The 17,294-nt window shown below is 40.5% G+C and overlaps 2 protein-coding genes across 3 annotated transcripts; one reads left to right on the top strand and one right to left on the bottom strand.

Annotated features, from left to right (window-relative positions):
* Window positions 1-60: 60 nt before the first annotated feature.
* On the bottom strand, window positions 61-3,749 carry rgp1 (GP1 homolog, RAB6A GEF complex partner 1). 2 transcript variants are annotated; one of them, XM_055228934.1, is made up of 9 exons: window positions 3,676-3,749; window positions 2,637-2,752; window positions 2,438-2,571; window positions 2,265-2,348; window positions 2,021-2,170; window positions 1,781-1,927; window positions 1,585-1,712; window positions 1,307-1,484; window positions 61-709 (listed from the first exon to the last, which is right to left on the bottom strand). In XM_055228934.1, the coding sequence occupies exons 2-9, from the start codon at window positions 2,750-2,752 to the stop codon at window positions 486-488; spliced, it is 1,161 nt and encodes a 386-aa protein (XP_055084909.1). In that variant the 5' UTR covers window positions 3,676-3,749; the 3' UTR covers window positions 61-485. The 2 variants fall into 2 exon arrangements, with proteins under 2 accessions (XP_055084909.1, XP_033839875.1); XM_033983984.2 differs by lacking the exon at window positions 3,676-3,749 and adding an exon at window positions 2,902-3,091.
* Window positions 3,538-15,327, top strand: gba2 (glucosidase, beta (bile acid) 2). The gene is made up of 18 exons (XM_033983615.2): window positions 3,538-3,617; window positions 3,755-4,210; window positions 5,173-5,264; window positions 5,369-5,484; window positions 6,034-6,252; window positions 6,521-6,760; window positions 6,885-6,987; window positions 7,406-7,559; window positions 7,625-7,750; window positions 7,959-8,143; window positions 8,397-8,501; window positions 8,830-8,937; window positions 9,011-9,162; window positions 9,237-9,343; window positions 9,891-10,033; window positions 10,109-10,224; window positions 14,231-14,422; window positions 14,766-15,327. Exons 2-18 carry the CDS (start codon window positions 4,020-4,022, stop codon window positions 14,970-14,972), a joined length of 2,556 nt encoding a protein of 851 aa, XP_033839506.1. The 5' UTR covers window positions 3,538-3,617; window positions 3,755-4,019; the 3' UTR covers window positions 14,973-15,327.
* The last annotated feature ends 1,967 nt before the right edge of the window (window positions 15,328-17,294 follow it).

Below are 17,294 nucleotides of genomic sequence, written 5' to 3'. Positions count from 1 at the left end.
CTATCAGCTGTTTTATACCATGAGAGTTTTAGACCGTGAGTGAAGACATTTCACTACATCTTCTGAATGTGCCAAATAAAATGACATTTGATTTTTATTTCGCAGGAAATGTAAATACTGTGTAAGCATATTTACACTGTAATATATGCATCTGTTTAAATACACTTCAGTTTAAATCAACAAATAAAAATTCAAGCCATGATTTGCACGATTATTCTGCTCAAACTGTAATTCTTGCTTCCATAAACTACACTTAAATGTAAAGGTCTGCCATTCTCAAACTAACCCGTAAAAGATAGTAACCAATTACGACAAGCAAATGTGATCTGTGAAATAACAGTATGAGTTTAGAGTTTTAAATAAATACAGAGATGCACAGCTGCTGCGTGAAATGCATACGGAACGAGAAAATCATTCTGTACAACGACTCAGGACCATGTCCTCATTTTTATCTTGGACAACAAATGATTTTAAAGTCAAATGAGTCAAATGTTAATGGTGTTGGTCCCTGTGAACTGGGACACGTGGGATGCCAAGGCCGGGTTTGTGGGCAGTACTTTAATGGGCAGATCCCAGCTGAAAGTATCCACATCGACATGCTCTGCCCCCGACCAAACCGTGACCTCCGATTGGTTCTGCTGCACCACTGGTGGCTCCATTGGCTCTCGAGCAGTGACAAACTCAAAGTGCAGACGCCACCTCAGGGTCACTGCAGAATCAGATATTAATGTGTTAAACATGTGGTCATCCCCAAAGTTAAAGTTTTAAATGCCTAAATTAAAAAGGTCCTACATTACACAAAATGGATTCTTGTGAGCTTTGAGCCATGTTATAATTCTGTCCTCAAAATCGTACCCGGAGTTGTGTTATGGTTCACAAATGTTTGAGTAACCTTTTATTATTAGTCTGTCTACATCTCCAAACTTGTGATGTCATGAAGTGGTGCTTTTCAAGTTAACAGCTCTTTTCACCTTTAGTACCTTCAGTAGAGGTTGACAATTCCAGGTCTGAAATAACCCAAATGATTCTAGTGAAGGTGTGTGCAGTTTAAAAACACAGTGGTACAACAACATGACATCATAAGGTGGAACAAAGTGTTCTCAGTTTGAGAGAAGAACTCAGCCTAAATATGCAGGATTGGTGTGTTAAATATATGTGAATGAAACAAAACACAACTCCATACATTATATTTTTGATAAGGAAATAACATTATGAACATTCAATAGTGTAATATCAGCACTTTAAGATAAACCTTTTTGAAGTTTCAATGTCATCTGTGTGTGTGTTTCCTTCATGTGGGACAGACCTATATCTGTGCTGAATCCGGGTGTGACGTTGAGGGGAATGGGGAGAGAGAAGTGGCTGGAGGCGGTGTGCAGGCATGACTCTAGATGGCGCCCGTGTCCTGTTACACTAGTGCCCTGTCCAGCTCGCCGCTGATACTGCTGCTGAATCTCCTCTTCACTTTGAAGACTCACTGAATACTGAAGCAAAGGATTAAAATACAGTTAAAAGCAGAAAAGAAAATCCCAAACACAATGAGTCACAGTTTGAAATGGGAAAATAATGATGATCCAAATATACCTGTAAACAGGGAATGTCACCCTCTGCGAAATTAAATGTGCCTATGATGTCCTCCCCGAGCCGATAAACTGTCTTGAAGATGCAGAACTTGGCCACCTTTCCGCGCATGTTAGTAATATTAAACATATCTAAAGCAAACACATGGTCAGTGCACTCTATATTTACACAGCAGTTTATGCATCAACATTACACTCACGAGGACACCGTCTGGATGTGGTGACCATTAACAAGTCCAGTGCTCTTTCAAGTGGCCGAGCGTCTCGTCGACTCACGTCGTCTTCTTCCAAGAATGGATTGGATGGTGAGACCTCCTCATCTTGTGTAAATGAAGGCTCTGGCATGCCTTTAAATAGACCCCCAAAAACAGATTATATTTTTTAATACAAGGACAGAAGCTGTTGTTGTAAGCTTTGTCTTGTGGAAAAAAAACCCTCACCCTGCAGAACAAGTACTCTAAAAGGAACTCGAAGAAGCTTGATAGGTGAATTGACTCTCTGGCAGCCGATTGTCAGTTTGTACACATATTTCACTGCCTGGCCACGAAAGCTCGGTGGGCCATCAACAGGGACAACCTCACTGTATGAATCTGAAGCATTATAGTTTGGAGTGTGTAAATCACATATACAGTCTATGATCACATTCACAAAATGAATAAACCTGAAGCACAGTGAAATACTGACAGGTTTTACTTTCTCCAGGGTCCAGACGGAGGTCACAGAATAATATTTTTGGTGGAGTGTCCAACACGCACTGACCTCGTTCTCCTTATGGGGAAATGAGGAAGGAGATTGTTTGTTTTTTTAAACAAACACAAGTTACACAACAGAAATGACACTGCTGTAGAAGTACCCACCTCTGCTGGGAATGAGGACAGTGTTGTTCTCAGCCTGGACGTCCTGTTTGTTGCCCTGCTGTGGAAGAGCCACTCTGCCTTCACTCGCATGAAACTGACAGTGGATTTGAGCACTGGCCCAGGCCAGCATCTCACTGAAAACACAGTTGAAATTACACACAGGTTAACTTCAACAGGTCCGTTAGAGGCACAGCTGTACCTGGTGGCAGATGTGGAGAGGTGGGACATGGGGTTGGTGAATGTGATGAGACACTCCAGAAGTTCTCCTGCAAGAAACACGGGCCCCCGAGACATAGAGGCCCCCACCTCGATCATCTGTCACAAAACAAGATCAGAAACTTGAAATGCAAGAAAGAAACAACAGGAACAAGGTGGGACTAATAAGACACTGGCTGACTCAAGTTCTAGTTTTGATTTTAGTAAACAGAGGTCTAGTTTATTTATTTTCCTAAACATTCGAGTACCTTGTCGTGGAAATATTCAGACACCTTGAGTCAACGAGCTAATTTTTCGTTATAATGACGTTCTGTGATGCGTTGACTCTGGTTAAAGACAGAATCTTAACTTCATTGTATTTTGCTTTGTTATTAATCCCGGAAACCTAAAGAATATCTCCCGGGGATGTTTTGCTCCGCCATTTCTCTCTGGAGCCGTGGCAGGCCGTTTATAAGTTTAATATAAAGGGGGAGCGGCGGGAGCGCAAAGGGCAAACTGCATTATGATAACTGTAAATTATATAAAAAGCACATGTATATTTAAAAAAAAGACTATTTATTCATCTTTTATACATGGAGCATCGAGAATAAGTCGAATAAAACGGTCGCATAACGGAGAGTTGAAATTAACCCCCCTATATTTAGTGGTTTGCCCCACTCAGCGTGAAAAGTACTTTTACCTGTAATTTGTCTCTCAGGCAATATTATCTGTTATTTATATGTCTGTATAGATATATGTATAGTTAATAAATCATACACTAAAAGATACATGTACAATGTACGGAGGTATTTATGCGTATTGTTTGATTGATATGTTGACGATGTAACTGTATTTGTTTGGCAAAAAGCCTGAAAGGTTAAAATGTGGTCATAAAGTAAACGTGTGTAAATGATGCGTTAGCAGCAGCTTCGACCGGACAAACGTTTACAGCAGCGAAACAACTCGAAATAACACGATCTCACTGGTATGAACTGAAATTAAGTGATGTGCTTATGATTATATTATATATAATGCACACTAACCTGATGGAGCACTATAGATCATATTCAGTCTTTGAATAAGAGGTAAACTTGATGATAATGCAGCTGTTTGTTTTTTCAGGTGTTTCATTCCACTCTCCTGATTCTCTGCACGATACTTCCTCATATGATTTACTGTAACTCATCTGTGCAATAAGAGAGAGACAAGGGCTTTAAAATGACACATGATCGAGACTGATCAGTGCAGGAGCTTCTAAAGCTGAAGATTCTCCAGGACATTGAGGGATGAGCTAGACTTCTGGTTGAATACTTTACACAAGTTTAAATCTGCTGGACTGTGAATACTATACACTTGTCAAGTTTAAATCTGCTGGACTGCTGCTAAAATGACAGACTGGGGGGAGAAATCCACTGCAGACCTGATGAGCAGTTATGTGGCCAAAGACCCAGGCTGTGGAGTGCCCAAGGAGGGCTGGAGAGTCTGTCTGGCTCATGAGTTCAAAGAGAAGAGGAAACCTTTTCAGGCTAAAGATGTGTCCCTGTCCCAGATCTTTGAGCATGTTGGCCTTGGAATTAGGTAAGATGTTTTAAAAATGAGTTAGACTAGATTTAATAAGACCTTTAGTAGCACCAATATTATAACAGAGCATTATACAAACAACAATAATAATGGGTCCATCTCAGGGGACAGTACTGATCGACAGGGACATGCACATGCTGAGACCAAAGACAAACATTCTCCTTCTCATGGGATACACCTGCATAAGCCACGTAATGTTGGGTCCTAGCTCCTGCTTTTATAGAAAGGTACCACAGGGAGGTGTCAGGTCTCATGTTGCTACACCCTGCAGTCTTTTGTGTCAGACTATCAGATTATTTACCTGTTCAGCCAGAACCACAAGCTTCAATTGTATCTTAAAAGCACTGCCTCATGAAGGGCAGTGTTTCCTTGTACTAATGATTAAAAAGTTGACTTAAAAAGCTGCATTTCAGTTTGAATAGCGGCAGAGTTTGGACAAACAATAGTGAATGTGGGCTATTCATGTCTTTTGCTTGTGGCTCTATTGTAATTTTCCTGTACAAGTTTTTCATGTGAAGGTATTGTTGTTCTGCACACAGCTGGTTAATGTTTGCAAAGTCAATTTAAAAATACAAGTCAAGACTTAAAATGAAACTGAAAATAATTAGTTTGAACGCGTACAGTATTTCAGACAAAAATGAGTCATTATGGGCTTTTGCTATCAAACCATTGTTTGATACTCTGTGTATATCAAAGGCACGCACACACTAAAATGACTGAGACCTCAGCCCTGCACTTCAGTGCTGCCTGAAACCTTATTAATATTTTACATCACCCAGGTCCAAACAACCCAACCTGCATCACTCTGGTCCCAGTCTGTGTCCCTAGTCACATAACATCATTATTTTATTTTTGTAAGTGCTTACTTAAGTACTGTTTTGGCCAATAGCATTTCTATTTCTATCTTTTTCAAACTATTTGATGCTTTCATACTTTGATCTTTTCCCTTTTGTACGTAGGTATTTAAAATGGTGGTACAAAAAGACCCAAGTGGAAAAGAAGGCCCCGTTTATTGACATGTTTGGAGCTCAACCTTTACGTCAAATCTATGGTATGGTCAGTTATGCTTCTGACTGTCACGCTGGACTTTTCACACATTGATACATAACATTAATCACTGAAAAGCTTATCTCTGTTTATTTATCCTAACTACAGGGGTTCCACTCGGTGGTATTGGAGGAGGCACCATCACTAGAGGGTGGAGAGGGGAGTTTTGCAGGTGGCAGTTGAATCCTGGCATGTACACCTACAAAACAGTTACAGCTAATCAGGTAGATAAAGATATCTGACAGCAGGATAGCACTATCTTTAGTCAAATATACTCAAATAGACAGAGCTGTGTAATGACTCTCACAGAGGACAGAGTTTGCTCTGTCAGTAGGTGACTGGCAGCGCTTGTGTGAGAGTAGAACTCTTTAATGATGCATTTATCTCAGGCTTGATTGAAAGTTAAAAACTGGCAGACATGATCTTTGCACTAGAATTATCGTCCAATCTCTGTACTTCTTATTGCATTGGCTTAAAGCAGGGGTGCCCAAACTCTTTTCACCGAGGGCCATATTTTGAAAAAATATTCGGAGGGCCCCAAACCAGTGGTCAATACAGCGGATAATTCAGATGGGTGCATTTAACATAGTTTGACTTCCTACTTTAAATAAGGCTTGAAATATTAATATTAGGCCTCTATGATGATGAAATGTGATTATTTAGGTTATATTGGTAGGGCTACACAAATGTGCCGTAAAAAGTACTGATTATGATCAATTAGGGTTAGGGTACATTTATTTCTATGTATTGGTGTTAAACTAGGTCTCTTTTAGTTCACAGTGTGTTTGCGGCGTGGTGGACAAACACTGTACCAGCAGGTGCTGTCCGTGGAGCGGCCTCCCACGTTACAAGGCTGGAACTGGGGCTATTGTGGAGAGTATGCCTTCTACCACGCCCTGTACCCCAGGGCCTGGACCGTGTACCATCTGCCGGGGCAAAACGTCACTCTCACTTGTCGGCAGGTCTCCCCCGTCATCCCACATGATTATAAGGTAATTTAAGAATGCAGCGTCATCAGGTCTGAGGACAAGACCTGACCATATACATGATATACGTAGGGTTGTAGAAATAGCAGCCGCAATTGAATGTGTTCAGAGTAGTACAACTGTCTATCAATAATTAACTTGAAACACACTGGATATAAAGAGTAAAATGCAGCATGAATCTGTTATTCATAAACCCTTCATATGAAACTTTTTATATGAAAACATTTTAGGGTTAGGGTTAACGTCTGTATGCACATGTACTGTCCCCCAACAGGACTCAAGTCTGCCAGCAGCCATATTTGTGTGGGACATTGAGAACAAGAATGATTACGATCTGGAAGTCTCCATAATGGTTACGGTGGTTAACGGGTCGGGCCACAAAAGCGACAAGAGCGGGGGGCATTGGAATGAACCATTTCACCTGGAGAAGGAGGGTGAGGCTGTGTCTGGGGTTCTGCTACATCACTGCTCCACAGTCAATCCGTACACACTGAGTGTAGCAGCCAGAGAACAGGTCAGTCCCTACATCTGAACAAAATTTACCTTTTCCTGAAGCAGACTTAATATAATCAACGTTAGAGTTCACTGTAAACACTAAGCTCTCCGGAGCACAGCATTGACCCTTACTGTGTTTTTAGGCAGATCGAGAGGTCAGTTACCAGACTGCCTTCAATCCAAAGGGGACGTGTAGTAACCTGTGGACAGACCTCATCACTGATGGACGACTTGACTCTCCCACGGGTAAAGTAAAACAGCTTTTTATTGTTTTACAAAATCCACTGACTTGTTCCATGAAACGCCTCAGTCACTCAGAGTACGTCTTACTATGTAACATTTAATATGCAGTTAAATTTTCTAGGTTAAGACTTTTAGAGGTCGGATTACATTTATACACCCTCCCCCCTGGTCTTTGGTCAGACCTTTCATCAGGTTCACCTGGTCCTTGGTCAGTCTCACCTGTGCTCTTCTTCTGTCGTTTGCCACACTATCACAAACAGCAGTAATGTAAATTGCATCTAGTGGTGTCATGTAAGAATACAGGGCTCGGTTGGCTTCGGTTGAAACCAAAGTGTTTCCCATAGATTTTTAAAAATCATATTTTGGATTCCATCTCTGTGAGGAAGAGTTTTTATCATGTGAAATCTTCGATTCATCCTAGGCTCTAGTCCTCCTACGTCTAAAGGGGAAAAAGTTGCAGCCGCGCTGGCTGCAGGCTGCTGTGTGCCTCCTCGGGCTCATAACTCCCTGGAGTTCTGTCTTGCCTGGGACATGCCCAAAGTCATGTTTGGCTCCAGAGAAAGGCAACACCTCAGGTACTGAAAACAAAACAGCATTTTGGGAAGTGGGAGTTGCTTTATTTTGTTTTATTTTTTTTTAGGAGATACACACGTTACTTTGGAATGAAAGGGGACGCATGCCCCTCACTCTGCCACTATGCGCTAACACATTACAAAAAGTGGGAGGAGAGCATTGAGGAGTGGCAGAAGCCTATACTTCAAGACAGGTACAATGGATACCCTATGGAATGTGCTCACTAGTCCAGCTAACAGGCAGCTTTTTATCCTCTCTACTGCCTTTAGTGGTTAAACTTAAGTGTGAGTGAATTTGTTATTTGTAGTGACTAGAGAGGGCCTAGTGAACCACACGAAGAGGAAACACCCCCTCTCCTCCTCTGTCTAAAGAAGACTCTCGTTGCTCTAACCCTTTTGCAGTTCCCTTCCCTCGTGGTATAAGTCTGCTCTGTTTAATGAGCTGTACTTTGTGACGGATGGAGGAACGGTGTGGACCGAGCTCCCAGAGGACGCAGATGTGAGCGGCGGTCTGCGTAGTGAGTGTGGTGGGCTGCCTGCTCAACCTGATGTCATCAAAGAGTATGGACGGTTTGCATATTTAGAAGGTCAGTACTAGTTTGAGTATTTTTTACAGTGGCAGTCCCAAATAGGACATGTAGAAAGTGCATTAGAATGTGCCAATGACTTCACACATTCTTCTACTTGATAATAAAACTAATATTATCACACTCAGAAACGCACATGTAAACCGTCTTCTACAATGTTATCAAGGGGGTTATGTACGAAAGGATTAAAAATGTGTTTTTAGAAGTTGGTTTTCATGTTCAACTCATAATATAGTATATTATTTTTTCTCAGGTCAAGAATACCGAATGTACAACACTTACGATGTTCACTTTTACGCATCTTTTGCACTGATCATGCTGTGGCCCAAACTGGCTTTGAGTCTTCAGTATGATATAGGTGAGTGTGTTTTGTACCTCTAACTGCACTCAGTCTAGCTTCACCCCTGTTGGAGTTTATTGAAGCTGCTTTATGACCCTGAAGCAGTAACAATAATCCAGGATAATCCCATTGTTTAAACAGACGTTATAATTTTAAGGCCTGAGCTGCAATAAAGAAATGTCAGAATGAAGCATTATCGTCGTACAACTAAAAGAACAAAGATCTTCCCATTATTGCAAAGAAAAAGTTCCATCTTTCATATATTGAAGGATACGTCAGTATAGTACTATAGTACTCGTGACAGGCCTAGTTTTCCTTGTTTATAATGAGATTCATCTGCTGTTAGCCGGGAGTGTGGTCCAAGAAGACCCCACTGAGCGCCTCCACTTGATGAGCGGACGCTACTCTCTCGTCAAAGCAAAAAATGTGGTGCCTCATGACATTGGAGACCCAGGTAAGAGCCACGAGATCCTCCAGTTTAAGAATAGTGTCGTACACAAAATATTATTGCCTTCATCCATTTCTAGATGATGAGCCATGGCAGAGGGTAAACGCCTACCTCATTCACGACACTGCAGACTGGAAAGACTTGAACCTGAAGTTTGTTCTACAAGTTTACAGAGACTTTCATCTCACCCAAGACGAGCAGTATCTGCAGGACATGTGGCCCATCTGCAAAGTACAACTGCTCTTTCCTCGAGCACGTTTTTGGGCTGTGGTTTTGGTACTCACCAGTGATGTTTATGTTCGCAGGCAGTGATGGAGTCTGAGCTAAAGTTTGACCTCGATGGAGATGGGCTGATCGAAAACTCTGGATATGCAGATCAGACGTACGATGGCTGGACAGTGACCGGACCAAGGTGGGAATTTCAATCCATTTAAATAATCTCACCGAGTTTTGTCATTGTAAATTGGGTTCAGGTAGATCCCATAACAAAAGAAGATTGTCCAATTCAAATTTTATTTTTGTAAAGCCCAAAATCAAACAGCAGTTGCCTCTTAGGGCTGAACGTGAGAATTAATTTAAACAACAGAAAGTTAGAAAATTAACAAAGAGAAACAGACAAGCAAATTAATCAACAGAAAACCAGCAAATAGAGAAGTGTCCCAGAGCACCCTGTTCTTAGACCCTCCATCTCATCTAAAAGTGAACAGTTTGGTGTGTACTAAAAGCGAACAGTTTGGTGTGTACTAAAAGCGAACAGTTTGGTGTGTACTAAAAGCGAACAGTTTGGTGTGTACTAAAAGCGAACAGTTTGGTGTGTACTAAAAGCGAACAGTTTGGTGTGTACTAAAAGCGAACAGTTTGGTGTGTACTAAAAGTGAACCATTTTATTCAGTTACTTTTCTAGTGGCTATTTTGATTTAGTTTTTCTAATAGCTCCATTGTCGATGTGTTTATTACAGTGCCTATTGTGGTGGACTTTGGCTGGCCTCGTTGTGTGTTATGTGTAAAATGGCTACACTTTTGGATCACAAAGACTCTTATGAACACTACAGGGACCTGCTCGACCGGGGCAGTGCTGCTTTTGAAAAACGGCTGTGGAATGGTGAGAAATTGAGTGTTTAACAATTACTAAACTCAAATCATATCGGCCTAATACTTGCTTTTAAATTTTGATCAGGCAGTTACTATAACTACGACAGCAGTGGGAGGAGCCATTCAAACAGTGTGATGTCAGACCAATGCGCCGGGCACTGGTTCCTCAGGGCGTCTGGATTAGGAGAGGGAGAATTCAAGGCAAGTCTTCAGAAAATCTCTGTTCACGGTCTTGTTGGTATCATTGGACTCAATGTGCTTGACCACCACCTTAACCCAATCACCAAAATGTAGTATTATGGCACTCGGCCTATTTTAGTCCAGTTTTTGACCTGGTTTAGATCCAGATCTGGTCCAGATCTTGCCTCTATGGTATAGTGTTTTCACAATACTAAAATTTCAAACTCTATGGAATAGACTCGATACTCGATACTCTAATTCTGATACCACAATAATAATAATAACACTCTCTCTTTAGACACTGTGATTTTCCACCTTAAATGTTGTACTTTGTTTTCTATTCACATGTGTCTTTATATCTGTAATCCCTCAGTGGTCCAGTAGGTTCCATAGTGGTCTATGGGCTTGTACTAGTCTGTGTCTTATACTTGTTCTGATTCAGGAAAGAGTCATTTCTGTCCTGTCAATGGGACTTTTTTCAGTGTCTAACTGCTCAAATGAATCCATTTATGGTGCTAGTTTTAGTATCGATTAGTATCTGATATTCAATACTCTTCGATATCTTTGTAATCCCTCAGTCTTCCAGGTCTGATCCATAGCAAAAAACAAAATTTAAATCTGTCAACTGGACAAATAGTTGTAGGAGTGAAGACTTTTAGCTGCTCATCCAAGACGCTTCTTCAGTTCTGGTCAGATTCCTGCTGGACACTGCCTTATATCTGTCTGAAGGGAGGAACTAACTACACTGAAACTATAAATGGCTATTGTCTCCAGTCTCAGCCTTAACAGCCATATTTAATCTACAATGGCCCCCTAGTGTCCTGTATGTTCCTGTTTGCTTTGGGTCTGAGGATAGAGTTGTAGATCGGTGAGAGATTATGTCTCAGGCCTCATTCCTATTTAAGGAAGGATTGTGTTTCCTAACAAAAATATCATCTTTAACTCTCCTCTCAAACCATTTTTCTCTAAGATCTGAACCTCATTCTCTTCAAAGGAGTGGTTAGTGTCTTTGAGATGGAGATGAACAGCAGACTGTGGTCCTGAGCTGTTCTCTCTCGTGTTGGTTCAGTCTCTTATGGAGTGTGTTTAGTTTCTCCAGTGTAACGTTCACTCTTCACTGAATGGAGTAGACACATTACTTTAAGACAAAAACTGTTTCACCCAATGGACAAAACCCTGAGACATAAAGTGTTCATAGGTTTGAAATAGGCCGGAATCTCAAACTCCCCTGAAAATTTGCTGAAGTTATTCAGACACACCCACTGTGTAAGGAATAGTTACACCTTTCCTTCTGGGTTCAGATTCCCAATTGTCCTGTTTTTTAGCTCTCTTAGATCTATTGAAGGTCCATTTTGGATCTTCACAAGCAGAGAGGTCCTTCTCCACGTGTTGCTCCTGCTTCACTTTTCCCTCTGTGTTTGTGGCTTGAGCTCTGTGTTTGTGCTGCAGTGGATGGTGTGAATCAAACAGCAGGTATTGGTCAGTGTGTGTGTTTCCTGAAGACTTCTACCTGGAGTTGCCGGTCCTCTCCTATTGTTACTGCACAATCTAAGAAGGACAGTTTGTTCTCCTCGGCTGATGTTTGGATCCACAGCATTAATATGTGCCGTCAAGGGCTCCAGATTGTGAATTTTGATTTTAGTCCAGTTGTCGTCAAGGGAGCGTTACATTGGAGACACTTAACAGCCACTCCATAAGAGAATGTTCCAACACCGTCGAGAGAAAACCTCAGGACTTATAGTCTGCTGTACGTCTCCACTATCTTCAAAGGAGTGGTTAGTGTCTTTGAGATGAAGTTCAGATCTGAGCCAGAGAAAAGAAATGGTTTGAGAGAGGAGTTGAAGAAGATATTTTTGTTAGGAAATGCAATCCTTCCCTAAACACGAATGGGGACCTGAGAGATAATCTCTCACCGATCTACAACTCTATCCTCAGACCCAAAACAAACGGGAACAAAAAGAACAATAGGCAGCCATTACAGGTTGAATAGGGTCGTTAAGGCTGAAACTGGAGACAAAAGCTGTTTACAGTTTCGGTGTATTTAGGCCCTCCCTTCAGACAGATATAAGGCAGTGTCCAGCAGTAATCTGACCAGAACTGAAGAAGCGTCTTGGATGAGCAGCTAAACGTGTTAACTACAACAATTTGTCCATTTGACAGAATTAAATTTTGCCTTTTGCAATACTCTTTGATGCTTAGGGTACAGTCTTGTTCAAAATAATGGCAGTACAATGTGAATAACTAGAATAATCCAGGTTTTTTATATTTTTTATTTCTACATGGCAAACAAGTTGCCAGTAGGTGCAGTAGATTCTCAGAAAACAGACCCAACATTGATGACATGCACGATCTTAAGGCTGTGCCACTGGGCAACTAGTCGAAAGGGATGTGTTCAAAAAAATAGCAGTGTCTGCCATTGATTGTACAAACTCAAAATTATTCTGTAGAAACATTTTTGTTTGTAGGATTTAGCAATCCTGTGAATCACTAAACTAACATTTAGTTGTATGACCAGTTTTTTTTATAACTGCTTCACATCTGTGTGGCATGGAGTCAACCAACTTGTGGCACCTTTCAGCTGTTATTCCATTCCATGATTCTTTAACAACATTCCACAATATATTTACATTTCTTGGTTTTGCTTCATAAAAAGCGTTTTTCACATCACCCCACAAGTTCTCAATTGGATTAAGATCCAGGGATTGGTCTGGCCACTCCCTAACATTCATTTTGTTTGGAACCAAGACTTTGCTCGTTTCCTTGTGTGTTTGGGGTCATTGTCTTGTTGCAACACCCATTTCAAGGGCATGTCCTCTTCAGCATAAGGCAACATGACCCTTCAAGTATTCTGACATATGCAAACTGATCCATGATCCCTGGTATGTGATAAATCGGCCCAACACCATAGTAGGAGAAACATGCCCATTTCATAACCACCATGCTTCACTGTCTTCACTGTGGACTGTGGCTTCAATTCAGAGTTTGGGGGTCGTCTCACACACTGTCTGTGGCCATTGGACCCAAAAAGAACAATTTTACTCTCATCAGTCCACAAAATGTTCCTCCATTTTTCTTTAGGCCAGTTGATGTGTTCTTTGACAAATTGTTTAAAAAAAGGCATGTGGAGAAGCAGTTACAGAGGAACTTTGTGAGGGATTCTTGAAAATAGATTAGCTTCACACAGACGTCTAACTGTCACAGCACATACAGGTAACTCCAGACTTTGATCATCCTGGAGCCGATCATTGGCTGAGCCTTTGCCATTCTGATAATTGTTCGATTCCATTTTTTTTTTTTTTTATTTATTTATTTTTATTTAGAAAAGGGACAGTGCATATTAATGAACATAAGATACATATGTAAATATGCCAGATTTTAGCCACAGGCTGTTTCCATCTGTTGTCCCTGGACAGGTTGATAGTCGCATTTAACATAAAATACCACATACACAAAATACAGTCAATTTTGATGGTTGTCTTTCGTTTTCTTCCACGTCTCTCTGGTTTTGTCTCCATTTTAAGGCATTGGAGATCATTTTAGCTGAACAGCCTATTTTTTTTTTTGCACCTCTTTATAGGTTTTTCCCTCTCTAATCAACTTTTTAATCAAAGTACACCGTTCTTCTGAACAATGTCTTGAAAGACCCATTTTTCTCAAATACATGTTCAACAAGTGCTGGCTTCATCCTTAAATTGGGGCCACCTGATTCACACCTGTTTGTTTTGTTTTTTTTCATAAAATTGATGACCTCACTGATTGGATGCCACACTATTTTTTTAACACACCCCTTTCAGCTAGTTGCCCAGTGGCACAGCCTTAAGATCGTGCATATCATCAATGCTGCGTCTTGTTTGTTTTCTGAGAATCTACTGCACCTACTGGTAACTTGTTTGCCATGTAGAAATAAAAATATACTAAAAACCTGGATTATTCAGTTTAGTCACATTGTACTGCTATTATTTTGAACAATACTGTATGTCCAACATAAACATATAGGCCTGACTCTGGGTTTTCGATCTTCCTAAAGGCATTTCCCGTAGACAAGATCCGCAGTGCACTGAAAACGGTGTATGACTTGAATGTGATGAGTTTTGCTGAAGGTCAGATGGGAGCTGTGAATGGCATGCGACCTGAGGGAGTCACTGACCGTTCCAGTGTCCAGTCGGATGAAGTCTGGATTGGAGTGGTCTATGGACTGGCTGCTACAATGATCCATGAGGTAGGGGCATGAGGCAGGCATTCATGTATGTATACATGTATATTCATGTATGTATATATGTATGTATACATGTATGTATATATGTATGTATACATGTATACATACATATGTACAGGCCACAGGCTGTGTATGTATATGTACATACACATGTGTATACACATGTATGTGTATACATGTATGTATGCAAGTTTCTATGTGCACGTACTGTGTGTGCACGTACTGTGTGTGCACGTACTGTGTGTGCACGTACTGTGTGTGCACGTACTGTGTGTGCGTTGAATGAGTGGATGTGTCCAAACTGGTAGTGTGCAGTGCTGGAGGTCTTGTGCTGTGTCCTGTACAGGGGATGCGGAGTGAGGGTCTGCGCACAGCGGAGGGCTGCTATCGGACGGTGTGGGAGCGTCTGGGCATGGCCTTCCAGACTCCAGAGGCCTACTGCGAGAAGGGGATTTACCGCTCCCTGGCCTACATGCGACCGCTCAGCATCTGGGCCATGCAGCTAGCACTTAGCTCTGCAGGAGACACTGCAGACAACCGTTTATGTGTTTAAGGTTATGTTCTCACTGGACTTTTATTGTATAAGCTTTCAAGGAACAATAAAAAATCTAATGGTTTTGGAGCATCATATTTTATTTGAAATACTGTGCAATGCTAAAAGTATGTGTCAGATGTTTAATTCTCCTCCCTGCACTACAATGATCATCGATCATGTTTTAACTTAGCAGCTACTTTGTTCTAAAATAGGACACTTTTGTAATGATATTCTGTCCTTTGAATCATGATATGGATTTAAATGAAAGTATGTTCTTCTTAAAAGCATGTGCCTTTGACTGTAAGCACGTAAACATAATGTTTTATAGTTACCGTGACCATGACAATCATGATCATTAAATAATAAAATAAAACTTTCTGTGGTCTGTCTATTGCAAAGATCAGTAATGATTAACCTTGAATTTGGTATTTGAAGGTGTTGGCTAAGGCAGCTTTTATGGATCATTATAACTTGCTTCTGTTCATCCATTAAAGGAGCTGCACTTGCACTGCCCAATACTACAACTAAAAAAATATAACCCCTGTTACGGCCCACTACAGGGAGCGGTAAAAGCACACTTAGGGAGGAAGTGCACAGCTGTGTCCCATATGTTTTAATTTATATATGTATAATATATCATTTATGTAATTTATATATATATATATAGCTTGAGGGTTCTACAGTATCTTTGCTGTCCCTGCACTTTTCTGGACTGGTCTGATGTTTTTCCTGGGATCTGCTGTAGCCACTCCTCCAGTTTGGGGGTCACTGCCCCGAGTGTCCGATGACCATGGGAGCACATAGCAGAACCACTGATGTGGTTATGTTGAAACGGCACAGTAGGAGTTCTGTTATAGTTTTATTGAGTATATAAACAGAAATCAGGAAACAAAGGAACTAAAACGGCTGTAAAAGCTTTGTGTTGATAATTTTTTATGAAGTCTGCATCAAAGTGATAATAAAGTGTCCTCAGAAACCAGGAAAGACGCAGAAGTCTTAAATGATTAAGGTGATTGACCTAAGTACAATTTTCACACATGGCATGGGTTTGTAGTACATGTACATGTACTATGTGCCATTAGAATAAATGATTTAAGTGTAGAATTGTAATTATTCACTCGTGCATTTGACTGTGTCATTGAGTCAAACCAATTCTTTCACTACCTTTTATTGTAACAGCAACCAACCAGTTTCCAAAGCAAAACAAAAGACATCTGCTGGATATGAACAGCGCCCCCTACGCCTCACAAAAAGAGTTTCATTTTGAAGTATTATTTGACATTATGATATTTCTCCCTAGTGAAGCCAATGATGTAACACAGTATTATCTGTTATTACATCATGGGCCTATTACATTTAAAAGTGGCCAAATCATTATTATTACGTTATCGGCTGCTGCACGCACACGTCGTCTACGTCACAGATCATTCCAGAAGATTTGTGTCTTTATGTTGTGGAGTTACACTGATTATCTCCATGACGACAAAGAAAATGTTTATATGGCAGAAAAGACACAGATGTAAAAGGTAGAGCAGCATGTCACCCAGGGCCTCTGACAGGAGCTGACAGGGACTGACAGGAACTGACAGGGACTGACAGGAACTGACAGGAACTGACAGGAACTGATGTATGAAAAAAAATGATTCCACTAACAAAAAATATCACATATTTTGGATGTGTTCATAATGAATGATCCTCAGGTTGTCAGCCTGTTTGTTTATGTTTTTTTATGTTTATTTGTTTATGTTTATTTACACTTGTTTATGTTTGTTTATGTTTGTATGTTCATTTATATTTATGTTTGTTTATTTTTAATGTGAGTAAAACCTCTTTTTGTTCCTCCACGCCTGGGTCTGTTGAACCAGGTCAGAAGATGAAGTTTTGATCGCTCCTGGGTGTTTTATGTATATTTAAATAAAAGTTCATTTTAACGTGTCAGTGCAGAATGAACACGTATAAAGAGATATTTACCCAAATGAGCTCTGACCTCATGAGATAAGAAGCTTTTCCAGGACACTGTGCTGTTTATCTTTACAACTCTACCTTTATGAAATGTGCAATGCCAAACTAAAATTACACAACGTCTTTATATTTCAAGAAAAGGAAACTTACGCCATGTCAGTTGCACATCTGAAACAAAACCCAGAGATGTAAACCCAGCCCTGAGAAATTAACTTAATAACGTTATAAATTGAATAACTAAAACCAATACAATAAAAATAATATAAAAAATGTCTCTGAACAATAGATGGAGCTTTAAATATCATAGGAATAACTACATAAAGGTTAAAGGCTGTTTGACAGTGTCAATGCTAATGGAAAAACACCATCCAAAAACAT

Source organism: Periophthalmus magnuspinnatus, chromosome 18, assembly GCF_009829125.3.
Source record: "Periophthalmus magnuspinnatus isolate fPerMag1 chromosome 18, fPerMag1.2.pri, whole genome shotgun sequence".
Lineage (NCBI taxonomy): Eukaryota > Metazoa > Chordata > Actinopteri > Gobiiformes > Gobiidae > Periophthalmus > Periophthalmus magnuspinnatus.
Note: the sequence above shows the minus strand (reverse complement) of the source record. Positions and strands in the feature narration are given on the sequence as shown.

What these genes read in the sequence shown, in the direction of transcription:
- rgp1 (XM_055228934.1), bottom strand. Translation starts at nt 2,752, where the DNA reads ATGATCGAGGTGGGGGCCTCTATGTCTCGGGGGCCCGTGTTTCTTGCA. An exon ending in CTCTCCACATCTGCCACCAG is followed by an intron (nt 2,572 to 2,636) that starts GTACAGCTGTGC and finishes CTGTGTTTTCAG; the next exon opens with TGAGATGCTGGCCTGGGCCA. An exon ending in CCCTGGAGAAAGTAAAACCT is followed by an intron (nt 2,171 to 2,264) that starts GTCAGTATTTCA and finishes ATAATGCTTCAG; the next exon opens with ATTCATACAGTGAGGTTGTC.
- gba2 (XM_033983615.2), top strand. Translation starts at nt 4,020, where the DNA reads ATGACAGACTGGGGGGAGAAATCCACTGCAGACCTGATGAGCAGTTAT. An exon ending in ACGACTTGACTCTCCCACGG is followed by an intron (nt 6,988 to 7,405) that starts GTAAAGTAAAAC and finishes GATTCATCCTAG; the next exon opens with GCTCTAGTCCTCCTACGTCT. An exon ending in ACATGTGGCCCATCTGCAAA is followed by an intron (nt 9,163 to 9,236) that starts GTACAACTGCTC and finishes TTATGTTCGCAG; the next exon opens with GCAGTGATGGAGTCTGAGCT.